Here is a 23,677-nt window from a genome sequence, read left to right as displayed (position 1 = left end):
CATCTTCTTTTTTTTCTCCCAGTGTATTTGTGAATTCACTCAGTGTTTTTTCAGCACAATGAGGAGTTATTTCCCCTCTGTCTTCTCCCTTCATTTCTTTGCCTTTATGTCTTTGCAGGTGTTTGGGTTCCAGGCAGGGTTGACATGCCAGGATAAAGGATCTTTTCTACCTCTCATCCCCATCATCCCTTCGTTTAGTACTGCACTCTATGGAAAACTTATTCAGATGCCTGCATTGTGGTGAGTTTTTAGCAGTTATATAACTGATTAAGTCTGCAAATTGCTAAAAACCCAGTGTACATGCAGGGCATATTTCAAGTTCTGATGAAAATAGAAATGTTATTGTTTCACCGGCCAGTGCCTGTAAAAGTTGTGTGAGGCACAAAAAAATTAACATAATAATGATAGCATCATTTCTAACAGTCGCCAGACGATTTAATCTATTTAAGATGTATTGTGTGATCATGGAGGCAAAACATATAGGAAATGTTTACATATATATATATTTATGCTAATGTGGCTATATGTGTACTTGGCTGTTTGTAAACAATGTGTGAGGTCAGGCCCTTGTATTGTATTTTATAAAGATGTGCAATCTCTTGTGGGTTGTGGATCTGAGGGTATTTAAAGTAATGGATGAGGCAGTTTTTCAGCAGTCATGTGGGAAAACAGAACAACCGTCAGTGTGGAATAACTGCAACAGTTTCCTTACTTTGAAACACAAGAAGAAGAAAGACAGTGTTGTCTAGGGACATGAAAAAGTTGCTGCCTTTTTTTCCTTTTTTTTCTCTCTTTTTTTTTGTTTACCAGACAGATGACTCATTGGAGATGTCTTTTAGCAGGAGGAAGAGACTTCAGAAGTTAAAGGAAAGGGATGAAGGAAAAGGAGACAATGTTTAGAGTTTGAGGATGGAACAGTTGGACAAATGGAGGATTTGAGCGGTGAGAGTAGTAAAGATGGAAAGGAAGAGGAACTGTTGGTACAGCAGTAAACACTCTATGTGGAGGCTGTAGACAGAATCGGGGGAAGAATTTACAGTTCTTAGTTTTTCTATGTTTAAGGTAAATAAACAGTTTTTAACTACAACTCTATTAACGCTATTAGTCATGAGGTTCAGTCATAAAGCTCTGCAGCTCTGCTGATAAAAAACAAAATCTGTGCCTTGTTCAAAGTTAGTTACTATCTCCTAAATGGCTAAAAGGTATCCTTATGCAGTAATACTTGACCTGTAGCACTCGTGCTGATGTTAGATGACTTCCTGGAAGTCCTGCTCTGGCTACTTCCTCATACATATTTAATTTTCATCAAGTTCAAACTTGCAAAAAGGGCAAATATCAACTTGTGTCAAACTAACCCAAGCTTCAAGCTGAGCTGATGAGAGTCGAATCTCTGGCTGCAATCCAGAAACCAATCAGAATTTTTATTTTTCTGTACACTGAAAATTTACAAATGTATAACTGAAATAAAGATGAAGATGAGCACCAGAACAGTAGGCCTTTCCAGGTCATAAGTGCAACCAGGAGCATCCCTGTCACTTTTTCATCAATCATGTTGGACACCGTGAATTGATCCCGCAGGATTACTGACCTGAACATGTACCACAGTTCAGTTGACCTGAACTGTGGTACATGTCATCATATATGCTGTGGCAGTGCATTAAAAGTCATGGGTTTTTTGCCTCACACAATTGTCAGTCACTATACATATTTCCCAGTTTGGACGTCCAGTGACATTGTGAATTTGAAGATACATAGTGCTTTGTATTTCATTTCTAATTTTGTTGCATATTGGTAATACGTATATCATCAAATTTTAATTTTAGATTAAGATAACCTTAGTAAATTCAAAATGCAGTTTTTAACTGATGATTTTATTTATTAAAATTAAGAGTCCTATCCAATATCACCTGGCCCTTTCCTTAGATATTAATAAAGTATTCTGATTATGATTCAGTTTCACTTCCCACACTCAGGTCTAATTACTGCTAGATTCGATGAATCAAGAAATCACTTAAATAGAACCTGTCTGGCAAGGTGAAGCAAGGCAGTACATCATGCTATGATCTAAAGAAACAAAGTTGTGACCTGATTCTAACCACAATTCTGAAACCAAGCCTTAATCCGACAAGCTCGCATGGGTTAGAGTACAGTCAGGTTAAGGTCCCCACCAAGATATACTGTTCATGCAACACTTGTCTAGGCAAAGTAAGTGTTATAGTAGGAAATCTGTGCAAGAGCACAAGCTTAGAAGCCGATTTACCCCAATTAGTTGAGATCTAAACCTGTCGGAGCTGCAGATGGTTTTGACTTTTACTAACCTTGTCTCACGGCACTACAGTATATATGCTACCAAACAACTTTCACTCATTTCACTTTTCTTTTTCTTTTTAACAGTTGTCTATTTTACTGTCACTCACTGTATTTTAGATGGGCTGGATTTGTTGCTTAGTGTTATTAGTTTTGTCATTTGAGAGGTAATGTGACTTCTATTTGACCCTGTTCGTCTAAGCAAGAGGCAAGAAAGCCTGCTTCTTGACCTGTGTATTGCAAGTCAGAAACTAATAAACACAATGTGATAGTTTGCTCCTAGAAGAATGATGAAGAACAGGTTTGACAGAGTGCAGACAGTAGTTAGAAGAGATAGATGTGAGTGGTTGTTTAACTGCTCACAGTTGGAATGTTTGAATAGTCAAAAAATGAATTAATGTTTTCCATTTCTTTTTTTTCTGTAGCTTTCATAATGTTGGATACTCTTTTATGGGTCAGAATGAAAAGATAGAAATGGCCACTGATTGAGAGTTGGTCTTAATTTCATTTGACCCCTGGCCTCAGAGTGTTTAAACTCTTGGCCCATTTCAAATTAAAACTCACACCACTTGTAATGGGAGTTGTGTTAAAGATTGTATGCGTTCATGGCAGACCGACAGCTAGAGGCTTCCTTTTGCAACAGAAAAGGCTGAGCCCGAGAGTGATACACTGGGTCACTATGGCAGCCAGAAGATGCACTCCACCAGGTGGTAGTGTTTAAATTAACTCTGCTGGTATTTGTTTTGGGAGGGCTTGTCGTAGCTGATGCAACTTTAACAGCATCCCTTTCCAAGATGTTCTCTTCTCTGACCAGACACTGAGCAGAGCTATGCACGCTTCTGAAGTTTAAAATAACAGAAAGTGTGGAGCATTGTCTGTGAGTAGGAGACACACACACACATACACACACTCAGGTGCCAGTAGGCAGCCAGCTCTTGCCTAAGTATGTATGACTGCCAGGTAATCATGGTAGATTTGAGGGACACTGAGTGTCTATGAAGACCACGCACCTCTGCTGATGAGCTGGCCCATGAGTGCATAGCTCAGATTTCCTTAAGTCTCACCACAAAGGCTCCCACTTCTCACAGTTGGTAACAAGGGGCTTTCACTGGGGAAATTACACTGCCTTGACATGTTCTCCCTGTCTGCCTTGGATTTCGTTGGGCATGGGGTTATATGTATGCGAGACCTCTGGGACTTTGTCTCTGCAGTTTTTAAATACAATGAAATTTTAGGAAAGTATAATTGCTCTGCAGCAGACTCTGACCTTGTAGTTTTCCATGCTGAAATCACCTAACATGAAGGCAGCCAAATGTCTTCTTGTTTTGTTGGTTGAAACGTCCAAGAAGTATCCAGGTGGTTGGTACAATCTTTCTTGTCAGCATTACTTAGGATGGGCACTCACTTGTGTTGTTTTAGCCTTGTACACTTGGCTTAATGCTATGGAGGAATTTTTGTTGTTTTAGTGTAGAAATGTTGGATTGAACTGAATAGGTTGAAAACTGCACAAAAAAACTGGTCTGTTGGTTTTCCTAACATTGACAAAGTTTGCTCTCTAGCCAACCCATGACAGTGTATTTAGACACCATTAATGAGTAATATATAACTACAAGTGAATGCTGTCTTATTGGTAAACATTAAGCTTAGGTCTACTTGATCACTGTCAGTTGATTTCAGGCTGAGGTGTAGAGGTAAATTCTTACAGTAGGTGCTGGCTGAAACACTGAGATAATATGTCTTTAAAGATGGCACCACAAACTTTACCCACCTGAAGAGTGAATCAGGGCTTTTGCCAGTTTTGAAAATTATTCTGTGTTGTTCTTATTTAAATTAGTATGATAATCTAATGATCACTTCTAATTCCAGCCCCACCTCCTGTGGTTTGAAAGAAGGCAAAAAAGGCAAGTCAAGGTATAAACATAGCAAGGTACATTTGAGTTAATCCCACACTCCCATAAATACAAATAGAAAGCTTTTGCATATATAGCATGTGTCACTCATTTATTAAGGCTATTCTCCTACCATATACATTGGTCCACTTCATATGATTAAATCAGCTGTTTCTTCCGGTCCACTTTAAGGAATTTAAATCTCTGCTGCATCGTCATAGTTAACTATAAATATACTAAATACTAAAACTATATGTAATGAAACAGACAGAAGTTAATAGACAAAAACAAAATAAATTAAATTAAAAACTAAAGAATAAGAGCTAAAGGAACTTCCATGAAAGTTTTGACCTTTGTCACTGTGATGATACAATACTTAATTATATCTATAATACTATAATTATAGAGACTACAACTAAAATCAATAAAAAGTAAACTAACTCAAAATTAAAAAATAAGAGCTAATTAGAAAATGTAAACTGTAATAACTCAGGGTTAGGTCTTGTGTTTTCAGCACAGCTGAACATAGCTGAGAAGAAGAGCATCAAAAGGTCAATTCGCATTCTGTTTTTTCTAAACTTTTTTGTTAAACAAACTCTGCAATCTATCAAACTCATGCAAAGAACTGTGGAAGAAGTCTGTCTTCTTAATATGGTAAATGGTAAATAGACTGGTTCTTATAGAGCGCTGTTCTACACAATCTGAGCACTCAAAGCGTTTTACACAACTTGTACATTTACCCAATCAATCTACACTGTTTCTAAGTGCTTTCTATCTAAAGTTCATGCTCATGAATATACACTAGCATGAACTAATCAAATTAAAATCATTAGATTTCCAAAAGCCAAAAACCCTCTAAAATGCACTTTTAGTTCTGGTAAATTAAGGAGCAGCCGAGAGGCGTTGGGTTGTTCAGTGAAAGCTAATATATTGGCCCCCCAACTTCACAAGGACTCTGCAGCATGTCTCAATTGGTTTGGCTGTTAAAGCTGTTATTCAAGATAGAAAAAGAGTGGGAGGAGGAAGGGAATGTTAGAAGTGCCACCTGCATCGATCTCTCCAAAACCTAACCTCACTCTCACTCAGACACATGAGCACACATACACATACACACTTGAGCTCACACCATATAATATTGCTTATGCAGGGCCACCTGACTGCAGCAACATATGGAGACAGGCCAAGGCCGGGGCCCACCAACCAACCAAGCAACAAACCAGCAGCAGCTTAGTGTGGTTCGTCGCATTGCAGGCCATAATTCAAGCCCATGCCAGCTTTTATGTGGCATTTTTAGCAGCCCCTGTTACTCGTTCAGCTATTTCTTAGGGGATAATTTCCTAAAGTATGTGACATTACAGGTGCATGTTATATAGCCACAGAAAGGTGAGTTACTTTGCAAACGGTTTAGAATAGAAAAGAATGTTGGTTTTCCCTTGATATCTAATTATTGGTCCAAGTCTATTACACTGTCAATAGTTAGTTCAGCTTTTAATGCTACCAGTAGGGTTTTTATGTGAAGTTGAGAAGTACATACTACTATGTCTGGACCAGTAGTCTAGACTCTAGATTAGCTCATGTTGTGATTTATGAAGGCTGCTTGAGGCATCTGAGGCATGAGGCTTCTGGTGTGATTGTAATGCCTCATTACTCCTGTTCATAGTTAGTCATAGCAAGCTGCTCCTGGTCTGTGTCTCCAAGCACAGCCAAGAACAGGAGGACAAATGCTTTCTGTGTCCTTGAGTAGAGATCCAACTCAAATTTAGCAAATATACATGAACAGCATTTACTGCTGAGAACATTGACTGTGGCTGTTATATTTGTCCAATAGCCATTTTGGCAGACAATATCATTAAGAAGTTGAACTGGATAATCATTTTGGCTAAAGAAGCCTGATTTGGGAGTTGCTGCTGGTTGGGGAAAAACACATTTGTGTCCTCTGAGTATACATTTTAATTACAAATTATAATGATTTTTGCATGATGTCATACAGGCAGCTACTGCATCAACCATTGTGTTGTTCCACTAACCTTTGAGAAGTGTTGATTTCCTAATCAAGGAATCATTAAAAGGGCCTCAGTTAAGACCTTGCTCATCAAGGTTTTTGTGTGGGCAGGGTTAATGTTATAGTGAGCTGTCACTGTATGGTGTAGGATAATTGAATGACCTCAAATCAGCATGTGGTTCCTGTGGTCATGCTCAGCTTTGAGTTGTAGTTCAGAGGCCACAAGAGCAGTGGGGAATTCATTTGGCTCAACAAGGCAACACATGCTCCCTGTTCTTGCAGAAACATGGAAATGTTTTCCGAACATTTTCACATGTTGAAGTCGAATGGACGTGGGCATAAACTGCAACAAGTAGTCTTTATGTATTAACAGGTGTGCATTAAAAGCCTGGAATGACATATGATGTAATATTGTTCCACTTTTCACTCTGAAGCATCTGACTGTAAAGGATTGTGAGCTGCAGGGTAAAACATCATATTTCTTGTGGCACAGTCTATAAACTATTTTGGCCAACTTTGTGGTAAGGATTTTTTCTCCTCTGCATCTGCTTTCAGATGCTTTTATTTGGTTTTCTAGCTGACAGAGATCAGTGGATATATTGAAGAACGTTGTATTAAGGGTATGCCATTGGCAAATGCAAGACTTGTGCTCGTAGTGATTGATATCCTTATTCTTATGGAGACTGTGCTGGTCTTGAGCAGTCAGACTGGTCCGTCCTAGAATAATCATAGTCACTATATACTTACCCCTGTGATTGCAAGTGTCATTTGGTGGCTTAAATCAACATGGGTTTAGAACCAGCCCTAAACGGCATGTTATGTTTTCAAGAAACAATATTTTGCAGTCCAAGAATGTCTGTTGAATTTAAACTTAACCACAAACTTTATTTGTATATATAGATGAGGGCTAAGATGGTGGATTCAGGAGCAGCTGTAGATGTTTTCAGTTGACTGAAAGATTCTATTAATTCCTGAATTAGTCATCTGAGGAACTGAAGCTTGAGGGAGGGAAAACAGTGGGAAATGGGGAAGGATACATGGATTATCAGCTCTGAGTGGATTATCATCTACTGTGGTGTGCATTCCACTGTCCTTTCCTCCTCACCAGCCCCACAATACTGGTCCACTGCTTCCTAGAAAGAAGCTCATTCACTTTTTACTGCATGAGAAGAAAACTACAAGTGGTAATAAGGCTTGGAGTAATGAATGATGTCACCATGATAAAGTAAGTCTAAGCTTCATTTAGCTAAGCAGCGTGGAGTTAAAAAAAATTGTATAATTCCTTCTTGTCATGCACATGAAAGTCAAAGACAATGGAGGAGAGGAGGTGGTCCATTCACTTGGGTTACGAAAGGATTGTGAGAGGAAAAGCCAGTGCTTTATTGACTGCTGCAGTTGTTATAATAAAGGGACAGTCCAAAGCAAAATTTGTATACCATAAATATGCTAATAGGTTTGCAGTCTGTAGATTGAGGTTCTCGTATCTTTGTGTCCTTGACAAAAACCGCATGTCTACCACAGCTGGACAGAGGCAGGAAGCTATACACACACACACCATTATGCAAACACATACACAGGCCTCTTGATATGTTTTCCTTTAACGCCTGATGAACCACGTCATTGCCATTTTCTCGCCTTGCGGTCTGCAGCTGTCTGCACAACTTGATTAAAACATTTCTTTTAGTAATCCCTGTGTAATGAAGCCCTCTCCTGAGAATGGATCTCAGTGCATGTATTCATGTGTGTCCATGTGAGGTTGTGTGCATACGTGTGTGATTTGGGTCAGGGGTGCTCCAGATGGGAGGAACGGGAGGGCTGCGTCTGTGTCTATGTGTGAGAGACGAGAGAGAGTGTTGGGTTCTGTGAAGAGTTTCGGCTGTTCTGAAATGCACACACTGAACACCTTTGACCCAAAGGAACTACAAAACTTTGAGCCGTGGCTACACGTACAGTCCACGTCTCCCGCTAACTCATTCGCTGACCCTCTACATAGCTGTTAAAGATGCTGGCTATGTTACAGAGTGCTGATTGTTGCAAATCAACACAAGACTGACTTGAAAATACCTTGAATATGGTGCAAAGGAAGGTGAAGGCAATCCAGCACCAGAACTTTAAAAGAAATTCCTTGTCACTCATAATGTGTAACCTAACTATATGATGGAAAGATTATTTAATTAAAAAAAATCTCCTTATTGATCACTACACTAACTATTTATCTGTACAATTGAAGAATCCAGAGCCCAGTTTGATTCAAAATTCAAGTCATAATCATGCATAAATTTTAAGGGACATAAAATTTTTCAAATTATATCACCAAGTTGTAAGTTATACCTCGTTTTGCTAAAAATATAATTTAGGTTTTCTTTCTACATGAGGCTTAGCTGCAGCTGCAGCTACATTTCTCATAAGACCAATGACATAGACCATGTACAGTCAATAAAATAAATTACTGGAAAGAATTATGAGTGTGAACGGTACCTTTAAATGAGTTTCTTGTCTATCATTTTTCAAGAGGTTTATTTATCCATGTTTGACTGGATCACTTTTCTGTAGTAGTGTTTTTTCAGTCTCTTTAGATGCAAGCCATTTAACCCAATCGACCTCCAGGTGGCAAAATGATAAAAAGTTTTCCCCTCCCTCCCAGTTGGTCACTTAGGTGTTTTTGTTCAGTGTGAAGTGCTTACATGATTTATAATCTTCGTTTGGAGGCTTTGCAAGACACTGTAGTGTGTCTTTTGTAGTAAGATAAAAGAGGGGACTTTAGAGCAGCCCATAAGTCACTCTGGTTATTTTCAAGAGGGGGTCAGTGACCTTGGCTCAGAGAGATTGGGAATTCTCCAGTACTTCAGATCAGTCTGCACCACAAAGAAAAAAGGACAAAAGGTACAAGCTGTCAGTCTTCCCTTCCCTCCACCTGGAGTCTAAATCCCTCCATAGAAGCTCTGGAAATAGTAGTAGAGGATTTTGTCAACTAGTTGAGTTGGGAAATGTTTGTATTAGTTAATTAAGGTGAGGTGTGACAGTGAGTGATTTGAAGAAACTTTAGATAACTGGTCTCAGGACAGTGGCTATCTGTTGTATCTATCAGACAAATATGTCAGCCCATAATGGATTGCATTGGTGTTACTGTGGACTTTGTAAATAGGTTCAGATAAGTTAAAGTCAAGAGAAAGTCTCACATTGTCAGCCTTGTCAAAACTGATTGACTGTCCTATTTTCATTTTTTAAAACTGCCTTTAATTTAACATTCATCATGTTGCACTTTTAACAGTTTATATTGGTGAAGGTTTTTATGAGTAATTTCCCATTTAGCCCCCTTGGAGAAAAAAAAAATCCTCTGTGCCAGGGAACGGATCTCTGTGCGAGTGTGCCTTTTTCTTTTTCTGTAGTCTATGGAGAGACCAGACACCTTGCTCCACATTTACTGCTGATGTCCCAGAACCCACAGCTGTCTATGTTGTTGTGTTTTGGAAAGAGTGAGGCAACTGATTTTTGGTACTGTACAGGATATGAGTAATAAGAAAATGTAGGTTCTGGAAACTGTGCGCAGGTTCCAAGCTTGTATTCTGGGACACTATGTAAACCATTAGGACCAGCTGCACCTGGCAATAGTCCTTCAATCTCACAAGATGCTGATCTTTAAAAAATGAATTTTCTTGTAACATGAGGACTTGCTTTTTTTAAATTTCTCACTTATTGTCTTTTTCGAAACATCTTCATGAATGCCAACATATCAGGATTGGAACCAATTACTGAACATTTATGCAACACAAACCAGCTTTCTTTAATTATTCTACCTTCATTTTTTTCTGTAAAAGTACAAAGCAACAACATATCAGTTACATAATCTATTCCTGCTTGAGTTTGTACTGGAGCTTTTCCACATACTTCCTTTAATGAGACTCCCATTTAATGTATTATTTTACCTGAAGACTAACATAGACTTGCAAGTCTGTATTCTTATGCTACATATGCTTGTTGTTTTCCCCTTGTTCTTTTTTGTGTTCTCTGCATGGCTTAATCGTGTTTTTCTTGTTCTTTTTCTGTTTTCCCCTTGTTTCACTCTGGTTGAAGAACATGCTTCCTTTCAGTATTATAGATGCTTAGCATAGTGCATCTTTTCAGACTTAAGTGTTGGCACCTAATTTTATAACTGCTCCAGTTGCAGGTTGTTAGAGCAGCAGCCCTTGTCAGCCGTAGCCTCATTACTCCTGCTCATTATGCTCTGGCCCACTAACCTGCTCGTACTGGTTTATAGTGTTACAAAGCTTGTGTTTCACCATGTGTTGGCATGCAGATGTATGTGCATTTTTGCCAACATTATTTATTTGTGTCTGGACAGGTATATGCATTTTTGTGGTTATGTGTGGCCTAAAGCAGCAGTTAAAGCTCGATAGCTATACCCCAGCTGTACTTGTCTAAATATAGCTGTGACTACAGTCATATTAGACCAGGATGCTGATGCTGATGCACCATTAAGACCACTGGCCTAAAAGAATGTCAACTATGATTATGTGAAATATTTATTGTGGGTTTCCAAAAAAACAAAAAAAATGTTAAGGATGCTAACCAAAGTATTTGGTTATCATGTTATTTTTTTCTAGCTTCTATTATATTTCAATAATTCTTTTATTGGCTTAAATATACATTATAATCTGTTCCTGCTTCGTGTCCAGATTTGGTCCTGTGCACAGAGGAAACAAGCTAGGCAAACAGTACCACAGCTGGTGTGGTACTTTTAGCTCTGACTCATGCTTCAGCCCAACTTCATGCCCTGTTTGCTTGATTTGGACTGAGACTCCAGCCAGTCAACTAGTTGTTCACCAGAAAGGTCAGGATGTGTTAGTCCTGGTCTAGTTCTGACTCCAGCAGGGAACAGATGGGAAATATGGCCTAATGTTTCTGAAATACATCAGAGGAAAGCTGAAATTGAAATACCAAATTTTCTCCTTTTCCTGACTAATTTTAATTTCCTTTTAACATATTCCTGGTGGCATTTTAATGAAAAAGTTATTGACTTAAAGGACCACTGTGAGGTCAGAGACAGGCTATTCAATGAGGCACTGAAGTTAAAGCCAAGAGCCTGAGTTAGGACCTAAAATGGGTTGTGGGCACCCTTCTGGTAGGTCTCCACATTATAGTATAGAATAGTTTTCTCTAATGAGTTTTGCTCCCCAAGCTACAGACTAATAGGCATTCTGCATTATAACAGTAAAATACATGTTAGTTATTGTTAGTTCCATTGTGCATAGCTGATGTATGTTTCAAGGCAAATATTTTAATGTTGTTTGTTACTGCAGGTGATGCTGCAGGTGTTATTTTGAATCTTTTTGAGGGGGTTTTTCCCCCACAAAGCTTGCGGCAACAGTGAGACACTGCCTGCCAGAAAGCTGTTTACCATGTTGCAGCAAGAAACACTGACCGTGCCAGCTACTTAATGAAATCCGATGAGTGCCTGGCTGTCTTCGCATACAGCATTCCCAAAACACCCTAATGAGAGTTTCTGTTTCTCATTTGAATCCAAGATCCAAGTTGCTGTTCGCAAAGAATTGGGCATAATATAATAAAAACAGGTGCATAATTAAAGTTTTAGGGGACCACATGCACATGACAGCTCCCCTTAAATGCTATAAACACTCAAATAAGCCAACAAACTTTCATCCCTTGCCAGTCCTCTCATTGAAGTGGCTTTGCAGGCACATTTGCTCTGCATGTGGGGACATTGTTGTTGCCGGCTTCCCTTCACTTTCTTTTGTTCAGCTGCAGTATCTTGCTATGTGCACATACAGTGTGCACATATTTGAACGCACAAAAGCACACGAAAAACTATTTGATTGATGTCTTGTTGTATAGCATGCAACAGTAGTGACTTTTAATAGCAGAAAAGCATGACATGGCATGGTGTGCTATGTTGCCAAATCCACCACATGTAGGCACAGAATTTTAAACTTATATGTGTGCCGTCAAGGTAAACTCATTGACCCAATCAGGTTTGAATTTTCTTTCTTCCTGTGTTTTTCCTGTAGCCTTACATCTCTCTTTATCAAACGCGCTCTCACTTTCTGTCTTGTAGAAGACACAGCAGATGCTTAAGAAATCTGGGTCTGCCTGTGTGCAGCTAACTGCTCATGTCACCCTGCCGAACCACCCAGGAGCAGAAGAAAGGGAAAGATAAAGAGACTTGAAGAAAGAGAGGGAGGGAAGCAGAGAAGTTAAATGATTGCAGAGCTGCTGAGCACAGAGAAAGGCCTTGTGACATGTCCCACACTCAGAACTGGGACCAGACCAAAATGGGTGCGTGATTAAATGAACTGTGATGCTCGCTCCTGACACGCTGCAGCCATCGTTTGAATTAGTCACAGTTCTATTTTCAATGAAACCTCCACTCGTAGGGCAGATTCTATTACAATATGTACTCAAGTGAACACACATGCAATACATAGATGGGTATCTGTGCTGGTGGCACTGCCAGTCCTCAAAGTCCTAGACCAAGAAACTTTAGTTCCACTCCTCTTTTCCTGCCTTGAGAACATGAGAGGAAAACAGGAGTGGAACTAAAGAGACTTGTTTGACTGTGCTTAGTTCAGCCTGCCTAGCCTCAGGCTTTTCTATAAGTAGTAAAAAGGAAAGCACAAAGACAACATTTCTGATGTTTCTGATATTAAAATAATTTCTTATAATAAAAGTGCAAAACACCCGATAGAACATCACAACCAGTTTTTGCAAAGATTAGGTGTTTGGTGTTTAAATAAAGCATCCCTGAAGGAATTTCAGATGTAAAGATAGGAAGGGTTCTTCACCTTATCAAATTACATATTTCTAAATGTAAAATCACAAATAATAGACATCTGTGCTATGCGATATCATTAAAAGATTAAGAGAATCTGGAAAAATGTCTGTATGCAAAGAACCAAGGTCAAACTCGTTACTGAATGGCAATGATCACTGCAGACATTTTGTTCTGAGAAATCCATTGGCAATGGATTTCTAAGGGGTTAGACACAATTCATTGCTTCATCCACAAGTGGAAATTAAAGCTCTACCATGCAAAGAGAAAAAAAGAAAAGTCAAAAGCCAAACCCAGAAACATCATCAACTACTTTGGGACACAACTTGTTTGAGATGGAGTGAAACTAAGTGGAAACTGTTCTCTGATCTGTTTGGAAATCATGGATGCTGTGTTTTTGGGGATAAAAAAGGGGGACGGGACTATCCAGCTTATTATCAGCACAGAGTTTAAAGCTGGCATCTGTAATGGTATAGTGGTAGATATGGATATGGTTATCTTGCAAAGGTTTTATTCATGCTGAAAGACACAAACAGGGTTAGGAACAACTTACTTTATGCTGCCCCTGCTCAGGATGTCCTTCTCAGGGAGAGCCTTGTTTATTTCAGCAAGACACTCCCAAACCATATTCTGGACAGTTCTACAATTGCACGGCTCTTCAGTTAGTCTAGATGCTAAACTGACTAAACACATCACCCGTTAAAATATTTGCCAGATTATACAATGAGAAATGCTACAAAGGAGGCCCTGAACTGTTAAACAGCTAAACTCTTACATCAAGGAAAAATGGGGAAAGGTTTGGATATAAGGTCCAAAGCAGCTGTTCTTAACTCCCTCACGCTGTTGTTAAAAGAAGAGTTGATGCAACATGATTGTGATACATGCCCCTGTACCAAGTGCTTGCAACATCTTGCCATCAAATTCAAAATCGGAGTACAGTTTACAAAAAAAAATCACATTTCTCGTTTAAATCATTGTTTTTCTTTTTAGTTCTGCTGCAAAAATAAACATTTGTAATTAACTTTGGATTAAAAACAAGTCATGAAACAAAATCTGTTTTGATTATTTTGTTTAGGTTTTTTTTTACATTTTACACAGCATGCTAACTTTTTTGAAGACTGGGTTGTAAATGAAAAAAAATGAAAAAAAGCAAGTGTGTGTGTGTCAGACGAGAAATGAGAGCATGCTCTGCTGAATTTCTGATGGACAGAGGCCTGGAGGACTCCATCGGACTGTGGTGTTACCTCATCCCCCTGAACGCTCAACTCATCAGCTCGTCATACGCGCAGACTCACACAAACTCGCTCCCTCCACACTCTTGGAGACAGATGAAATATTAAAGGCGTAGAGATTCTTTTCAGGGTCGGGTTTCTGGGCTGTACATCTTTTCACATAAATCATCATCACAGTTTTGACGGAGGGGAGGGAAGGGTCGACAAACTAAACCTACCTGCCAAGTAACTAAGGAAAGCTTGGCTCACACTTGGTACTTCTTCAATTTACTATTGGAATGTAGTTCTACTTATTTGGCCCTTGGCGCTATCAATGAGCTGTTTTATATTGTGATGTGATATTGATGGATTTGTGGAAGCTGTGAACCATTTGTTTCCACCAGTGTCTGTTTCATTTAGAGTGTATTGGCATTTATGTGTATCTGACTCTGTCTTGTCCCTTTTCTTGCAGGAGCAAAAGGTCTTCAGTCCCCACCACAGAGTTTATTTTTGAACTTCCCCACTTCACTATACAGGCCACAAGGGCCCAGACACTTTTGCTCCAAACAATCTGTCAGAGCTGGACCCACAGCATGGTCAACGGAGCGCCAGTGACACTTAATGAAAGTCTGCTCACTGAAGTGTACAAGGCTCCAGGTGAGTAACATGAGACAATACAAAGCTTGCCTTGCCTTTGCTAATAGCAAAACCACTTAACACAGAAATCCAGATTTATTCTTTTCTTTCCCCCACAAAACGGTACGTCCAGATGAACAGAATCAACTTTTGGAGATTTACTTTCCTGGATGATTGAGAATGCATCAAGACATTCTTTTCTTGCCCCTGACCAAGCTCATAATAATAATAATAATAATACTAGTCTTTTTCTACTGCTCTTTGATCTGCTTACACTGTAGTGATTGTAGGTTGAGGCCTGTCTACATAGAGGAGACAGAGTAGGACTCAAATACATTTCAAAACATCTTCTCAACACTGAAAATCACTTCTAGTTGGATTTTTGTGTGTGTGATGAATTTGCTTCTATTTCTTATTTGTGCATGTGTATCTTACACTGACACTAGTTGTACAGTGGCTTCTTCTTTCTGTGAAGAGTTATCAGAGTAGAAAAGACATGTTTATAATTGCTTACCAGGGGAACGCTCTATGTTTTTTAGTTGTTATAATAATGCCGTTGTTACTGTAAGGTAGCAATATTTCTGCAATGGCAGCTAAGTCACTTGATTTATTATATCCTTTTAATGGCTCAGTAGTGATGGAACAAAGAACAAACATACTCATCTGGTCTCTTTTAGACCAGAGTATTAGATGTTAAGGCATTCATTGTTGTTCTTGATTTATTGTACATTTTGTGAGGATAACTCTCGTTTATCCTCGCAAACTTCATTTATCGTCCTTTGTTTATTTGTACCAGTAAATTGTCAGGAAAGATATATTGAACTGGCTAATATTAAAAGTGATTTGACTTTCTTATGAAAACTTTTCCAGTTATTTCTGAGGGCACAGCACATTTGTCAGACTGTCACTGATGGGAAAACAAGCCAACTCGATAGCATTGAACTCTGGGCAAATTGGCATGCACGCATCCAGAACTGAAGTTCTCCAAGTATGCACGAGTTCACACGAGAAGATCAACTTGTCTTATTGGTGCCCAATGTGGGCTGCTGGACCTGCAGCTGAGACCAAATTAACTCTGAAATGCTTCATGTCACCTAGGGTGTCTTAATGGTCAAATAATAAATTTTGTCCCTTGTTAAAGAAAGGTAGGGGAGTCTGAATTCAATAAAACAGTAGCGTTTCTCATGACGGTAGCATCTGGACAGTCCTCTGGAGGGCCTGGGATTTTCCAACTCATTAGGATCATGTTGTTTGGTATGCCGTCAACATTCTCCCCCAGTCAAGCCAGCCAAGCTACCTTTTTCACCGTTGTGTAGCCGCCAAAATTTATGAAGCTGGTCTCCCGTGGAGTGAAGTCAAATATTCCTCTCCCCTCATTTTGCCTTTCGCTTGGAACAGGGCTTGAATAGCGACATGGAGAAACATTTGCACATCTGGTCCATGTGCTGGCAGGCTAGAAAAGGAGCAGTGGGGGCTTAGAAGAAAAGAAAGTTTGAGCTTAAAAGGCATGAGACTTGAGGAGAATAGGTGGTGTGCTGGGTAAGTATATGTAGGGAAAATACTCAGCAATAATTCCTATGATATAACCAAAAATGTCTAGTACTATATCTGCTTTTGCAATTTCGGGAACACTCATACCTTAAGGGAGATGTGTGCTGTGCGGTTGGTAAGAAAATGAAGTTTGCCACGGCGACACCAGCCGCTGTTTTTCTGTAAGTGTGACTTACTGGCTCACTGGCTGCAGATATTTGTGGTAGAGGTGGCAGTTTTGATGCAACACAAGATTTGGGTTTAAACCATGAGATTGTTCTTGTGTCCCCAACTGCTGTAGCAGTCATCAAGGTATTGCCAGCATACAACTGATACACAAACGCTGAAGCTAAATACTGAAGACGGCAAACAAAATCTGTTCACTTTGAACATATGCTTTTTCATTCTTTTAGGAATTTGTCCTCCCTTCTCTCCTTTTGATGTTGCAAAGTTTTTCAATAGGGGAAGGTGTTTCATATTGAAGTCTAGCTGATAACACAGATGGTCAGTGTCCTTCGCGGGAGGGAAACATTTAGGTATGAGAATTAATTTGATGACCAAAAGAAATTCCACATTTCAGCATTTCATGGGCAAATTCAACAGCTTCAGTTTTAATCTCAAGGCACTGACAGACTGTAAAATATTCAAAAATATTAAGAGCAACATTCAGAGACTAAAATTCATTGCAGCTGACTGGAACACAGCCGCTAGGACTTGTAATACTTTGAGTTACTGTGGTGCTCAGTGGCAACTACAGGAATAACACAGCGCACAGCACATGCAGTGTAATCTGTGTTTCACAAGACCAGATATGAGTAAAATCAGAAAACAAACCGTAAAATTATATTTTCCTTGTCACTCGATTGCATGTCTGCATGGTTTATCACACAGCTGTCTGTGGGACAGTGTTGATTTCCAGTGAGCTTGGACATTACTCCAACATTCTCCTTTGCATTCCAGTGAAGCCCACACTAGTATTGTATTTTATTGGTGAGCCATGCAGCAAACAGTATGTCATTATTGGTGTCTCTAGCTGAAAATGGACAGGTGTGTGCCCATATGTGCTTGCATCAGTGCATGCACGCTTACACTATGTGCCTCTGTGCTCAGAAGGTTAGCATCAGCTGTGTTGGTTTGGCTCTACTTTACTTCACTCCTCATTCGTAACTTATATTTTGGTTTAGAACCTAGTATTTTTCCCTTTTAACCTTCATCTCAATTTATTTATGTATTTTTCTTATACTCTTAAATCTTCTCTGTTGACAACTTTTATTTTATTCCCAATTCTTTTTGCATTTGTCACTTGCTCCTCTTTTGTAGTCTCCTCTTTTTTTTGTAATTGTCAGAATTCCCAGTTCTATGTTATATGCATGTTCTAATGTCTATATACATCATGCATGTTATTGTGGTTTGTAGAAGCAGCAGTAGTAACAGTAGTAGCCAGTAATTCCTGTCTACCAATACTTTTACCCACTACTAACCTCAGATTCGGCAACACACTGACCACAGTGACCTCCCACATCTTACTCAACTCTTTGCAGTTCTGTGTGAGTGTAAAATACGCCGGGCGTAAGTATTGTGTTTATGTGTCTGATTTTGGTATTGGAAAAGTTTAATCCACCCAGATTCTTTTTGTCATTGCTAATTGCTGACCACATTAGGCTCTCACATGTATTTCTACTGACATCTCAAGGATATATTATTGAAAGCAGTCTGAATGAATAACCAGTTTACACTCAGCACTGGTACAAACCCTGATTAGAAAAAGATGATAATTATGAATAAGCCTTGTGCCCTTTCCTGGTTTCATTCAAGTCTGTGTGTGTAGTTAAGTATTTCTGTCTTCGTCACATCTGTGACAGAGCAACAATTCCATATACCACAAGTGCACACCCTTAGAGCAGCTCATTTAAATAACAAATTTTATATAGTGGATGTTTTTTTTCTTTTTTGCCTGCACCTCTTTTAAACATGAGCAGTGTTTAAAAAGCTCAAAAGTAATTTTTTAACCTATGTTATTTGAGTTATAGGTGAGCAGTATAAACTTTCTACTGTCCAGACTTTTGCCCTTGACTGTAACTTTGGTTCTCACTTCCTTATTTTACTCTACAAGGCTATATTTGAAAGATAAAAGATCAAAGCTATTTAAATTAGCATAAAATTGGCATTTCCACCAGTGATGGATTGAACTTTAATGTAGCTACCACAGCTGGTTTTCCGGCCTTGGAGCTCTGTGGTGGTCTGGACTACGACAAGAAGAGGGAGGTCTGGTAAAAGTTGGTTGGTGGTGGTCACCAGTCATGCTTTAGATGATTGCTGGGTGATATACGAGCTGTGACATAGCTTTAGCGTGACAGACATGAGGGGAAAAGAACAGAGGAAGAGAGAGTGAATGATATAATGAGCAAGATGAAAAATGAAAGAAAAAGGAACATAAAGGTTGAAGGGAAAAGTGACAGAATGAAATAAAGAGGGTGAGAGTGTGGGGCCAACTGTGCCCAGAAATACAACTGGTCATTGGCTTGCTTTATTAATCCCAGGTCTGGCACCTAATTGCGTGTCAGGTTAGGCACACAGGCAGAGAAGCGTGCATATTTGCAAATGCACAATGTATTCCTACCTCCATCTTAAATGGATCATATATATATAACTTCTGAACATATGATCCCATTTAAGGCAAATAATCAAGACTATGTTCTCACTGCATAGCAACTACAGGCATGTTGATAATGTTAGTAAGAGACGTATGCTCTCACTCATTTAACCGTATCATTATTAAAACAAGTCCTTTGTTTTTAGTTCTCCCTACACTTACCATGGTGGGGTGAGGAGAAGGGTTCGGGGGGAGAGAGGGGAGTCAGGACAAAGATGGAGAAACGATTGGGGAAAAACAAACCTCCCAAGTCTATTCAGGGTCGCATTGGGGGAGACGTATTTATGCTTTTCTTCACACTGATATCTCCCGTTGCTTGGAAACAAATATGATCTTTGCGACCACGTCAACAATAGTTTTATGCATTTTTGCACTGCATGAAAAAGGCTGCTCCTGTCATGGCCAGCAGTTTATATCCCTGTGATCTAACTGCCTGTGATGCTGTGGCACAATAAATATCGGTAATAGCTCATTGTTATCAGAGGGGGGGAAATTTTTCACATTGTCCTGTCACCTGTGTAATCTGATGCCTCGTATGTTTTAGATTTTATGTTTTCTGGTCCCAGAATTTGCCCATCTGTCTTTGCTACCTCCTCCTTCCTCTGTTTTTTTTTCTCTTGTGCGCCACTAATAATGCAGCTGTTGGTAGCATGCTTCTGGCTATAAGACTGAACACAGGAGGTTGCACTCTCTCAGTTTTTCATTGTTTTCCTGTGTAGATTTTGGCTGACACAGGCTTATTACTCACAACCTTAATGTTTCTCATCTATTAATCAAGACAAGTCAGAGGAACATGCAGCTTTGCCCCGTCATCTAATGAGCCCATACACTTAGCTCATGGAGATTGTTTTGATAGTTCTTTTTGATTGTTCTCCTGTGAAGAAAGGAAGGACAACAGCCTTTTTTATGGTCTGCGGTTGTCACAAATGTCAGTAAAGGGTTGAGAAGCTTAATGAAAACCCTGAGATGTCTGTTTCAGCGTGGCCTGGCCTCTCACTCAAGTATCCATATTTCTTTGAAGAGGTAACTTATTGGTTTGAGAGAAATTTCTGCCTGTCTACTTGTCTTCTTCACGGATTGACATCAGGGCAGGAAGAAAGCAGGAGGAAAAGAAAGAAAGAAGGCTTTTTTCATCCGTTTTTCAACCTTATTTCTGACATAAAAAACACGTCGTGTCAGCATCAGAGAATTGATAAATAAATCTTGGCTGGAACTTGAGACGGTTCTTGTCAATGAAAACTTCAATGAGCTACAGACGGGCTCGCTCCACTTCTGGCAGATTGTGATGATGTTTTAAGTCAGTCCAGACTTCCCTGCTTTTCTTGTGTCTTCATGAAGAATTCTGCTCTTTCTCTGTTGTTCGCTTTAGTCCTGAGCTAATCAGAGAGGCCAGCGGAGTCGATGCAAAGCAGAAGTTTGCTGTGTTGTCCCACAATTAAACATTGGATTACATGAAAATTTATACGTTTAATGGGATGAGAGGGACAGGAAGTGCCTGAGGTCTGGTTGCAATAACATATCAAGCGTAACTTTCACTAAACTGCTTTGCACATGTATGCACAGATGCAAAATATCTATATGTATACGCATTTCCACATCAAAGTTGGTTTGGTGAGCTTAAGCATTCATAGGGGGACATCATGCTTGTCTTTTCTCACCATGGTTGTCCATTTATCATGCCTCTTTTCCTCATACCGTCCACAAAAGTTAGCTGAAATTCCGCCAAGTAGTTTCTTCCCCTTGTTTGTTTGAATTGTAGCTCACTTTTTCTATCATGGGAAATGAGATGTGATTCCAGGCATGTTGAGGAACATGGACGATCCCAGTGCAGAATCTGGAATTCTGAGTTTTGACTTATTTCTTCCTTCTCTGATATGAATGTTTGATGGTGTCATTTAGTTGAACACTAAATCCAACTGAGCATTGACACGCACTATAGTACTTTAATTAGTGCTTAATTTAAAGAACTACTGTACTTTTTAGAAGCCTGATTACTGCTAAGCATGCCACACATGGGATAAGAAAATTTTCTACAGATTTAAGCTTTTGCCCATTAGAGTTGGAATCATGAGCTCATCTCTCCCTGAAGTGTTAAACTGAAATATGATATGAAAATCCCACATAGACTTGTCCCCTTTTAGCCTCTAAAGTATGTCACCCACAGATGATGTAATAAACAGATCCCAAAGTGTGAACAGTTTTTTGAAAGTATAGATTATTTAAAGATTGTTGTGTTGTGTGTATATAATAAAGGTTCTGCATTTATGGATATTGTACTGATTGTAAACATTAAAGCTATTAGAGCCGTTGATGAAGAATAAAAATCAAAAGAGTGACATTACACATATTACAGCATAATGTTTTGATAACAGAGATAGGTAATTCTTAATAAAAACTCAATACAAGCACACACCAAAGGGAAGAACATCTCTGAGACTTTAAATGAAAAACACTAAAAGGCTAATAGACTTTAAAGCTCTCGCAGCAGACTCTCTGAATGTTACCAATCAATGACAGCCTCAAATAAATCTGTTTGTATTTATGTCATCTGGTAGTGTCTGCAGAGCTGGCTCCCTGCTGTGAGCCAACCGCCCCATCTGAGGGTAGTGACTAGTGCCGACTGAGCACATAGCTCCACGTCACAGAGCCATAAATTTCCACTGTAACTCCCATTGAAGTGTCTCAGCAGCACCAAAACCCCAGTCACGTCTTGGCTACCACCACACACAGACACAGTCAGCCTCTGCAAAGCTCAGACATAAATATTGATCTCATTGGATTATTGATAAACAAGAATGCTCTGCTCGTTTTCTCTTTAATTCTCCCCTCATAAGGCAAGTGGAGTGAGGAGAAGAAAGCTTGTGAAAGAGGACAAGAATAAGTTATAGAGATGCAGAGATCTAGAGAGCGCGAGAGAGAACGGATAGTAATCCAGAGTTGGATTTCAGCAATAGAGGGGACTGGTTTAGCGTCATTAGCTGTGGTCTGTAGTTTCGAGCATCTCTCATGGTGAAACCACACTGGTATTCCATCCTGGCATCTGCTTCAAAGCTAGAATGCCCCTGTTTCTTATGCTAACCAAATTTGTCAGAGCAGCATTAGGCTGGGGATATGGGAGATTGAGAGGCAGACCTTCTCATCCAGAACTGTGTTTTAATGACCTATCTTACCACCGACTAATCATTTCCTTACAAGTGGCAATGGGGGAATCATCTATGTCACGGCACATGTTTGTCTATCACATTTAGCACATCTGTCGCCCCCTTTCTCTCACACTCTCTCTCTTTCCCTCATCTTACTTCTTTTATAACTCTCCATTCAGTGTTGCTCTTCATCCCCTTCCTCCCACCACCCCCACCACCCCAACCCTATCCAACCACTGTCTTCCAAACCTCACTGCCTAGGCACATTAGTATTGGCCAAATTGCTTCCGCATGAAGACTCCTTAATTGTGGTAATTCAGTGGCAGAGAGAACCACAGTTTGAATGTGTGGAGAACATGTGTCACTGCTTCAGTGGGCCGACAGAAAAGCCAGCAGCACCTGGAGGGGATGGAAATCAAGAAAATTAGACCCCCAGCTTCTGCTACCGCCGGCACTTATACCCCATCATTGTCTTTATACCATGACGGTTATAGGGAGCGAGTACCGCTTGCACACACCGCTACCGCTGTAACCTTCATTCAGTGAGGTAGGAGCAGCTTGACTGGGATTTTGTCATGTGTGTAAAGAAACCCATTATTTTTGTTTACAGACACTTGCTTGCTTGCTTTTCTGTTTTCTGTCTCACCACCCAACTTAAAAAAAAAAACAAAAAAACAATTGTTCCTAATATGCAAAGCCCCCCTCAAAAAAACAACCCAAACTCTGGCAGCAATTACTGGTTATATAAACTGCCCAGCTCCTTCATCTATCTACAAACAGCTGTTGTTGTTGTTTACATCTGTTTGAAATCAAACATGCATATTCTTCCTGTGTGCAGATATTCTTACAGCTTTAACCTGTGCTAAATAGTAGTTGTGATATCTGATTTTTTTCTAACTGCAATCCCTTCAAATATCAATTATAATTTAGCTCAGCTCAGTTTATTTTTATTTATATAGTGTTAAATCACAACACGTGTCATATCAACGCAATTTCATATGAAAGATCTTCGGATGGAACCATAATGAACTTTTAATGCATCCCCCAAAAGTACCTCAATGTCATTTTTACTATCATAAAAATCAGTTCTTGTTAGCGTAGTAATTCGATTTTTTCTTTCTCTAATGCAGACCTTTGTTTGAGTAACAAAGCTGCTCTCTTTTTAGCTTTAACTGCATAACAAACCACTACTGGTTCACCTTGTCTGTTTTCCTGTCCCACTCTCTCAGCATGTGTCTACATTTTTGCTGTGTGTCAGTTCTGGGCAAGATGCCAGCAGACCTGCTCCTACTTACTGCTTCTACTTCAGCCCCTCCTGACTTAGGAGAGACAGTTATTGTTTCTGCATCAGCACTTAATGGCTCAGCTGGCTGCTTTCAGGCTACCCAACTTGTCTATGTCTACCTCTTTTTCTGTCAGCCCCCTAGCTGCTGTGGGCTCATTGCCAACCTTGGAGGTTTTAATACTTTAGGTTCTTTTCCCTTCTTTGTCTGTCTTTCCCTTTTCACCTGCCCGTTAT

The 23,677-nt window shown here is 39.6% G+C and overlaps 1 protein-coding gene across 3 annotated transcripts in view; it reads left to right on the top strand.

Annotated features, from left to right (window-relative positions):
• Positions 1 to 23,677, top strand: part of LOC116315277 (vacuolar protein sorting-associated protein 13B) — a 298,439-nt gene that overhangs the window by 55,459 nt on the left and 219,303 nt on the right. For all 3 annotated transcript variants that reach the window (XM_039619055.1, XM_039619054.1, XM_031733531.2), the window contains 2 exons: positions 119 to 240; positions 14,669 to 14,853. In XM_039619055.1, coding sequence (XP_039474989.1) covers positions 119 to 240; positions 14,669 to 14,853 — 307 coding nt within the window. The remainder of the gene's footprint in view (positions 1 to 118; positions 241 to 14,668; positions 14,854 to 23,677) is intronic.

This window comes from Oreochromis aureus, linkage group 11 (genome assembly GCF_013358895.1).
Source record: "Oreochromis aureus strain Israel breed Guangdong linkage group 11, ZZ_aureus, whole genome shotgun sequence".
Taxonomy (NCBI): domain Eukaryota; kingdom Metazoa; phylum Chordata; class Actinopteri; order Cichliformes; family Cichlidae; genus Oreochromis; species Oreochromis aureus.
The sequence above is the reverse complement of the archived record's forward strand: the minus strand, read 5'-3'. Positions and strand labels throughout refer to the sequence as shown.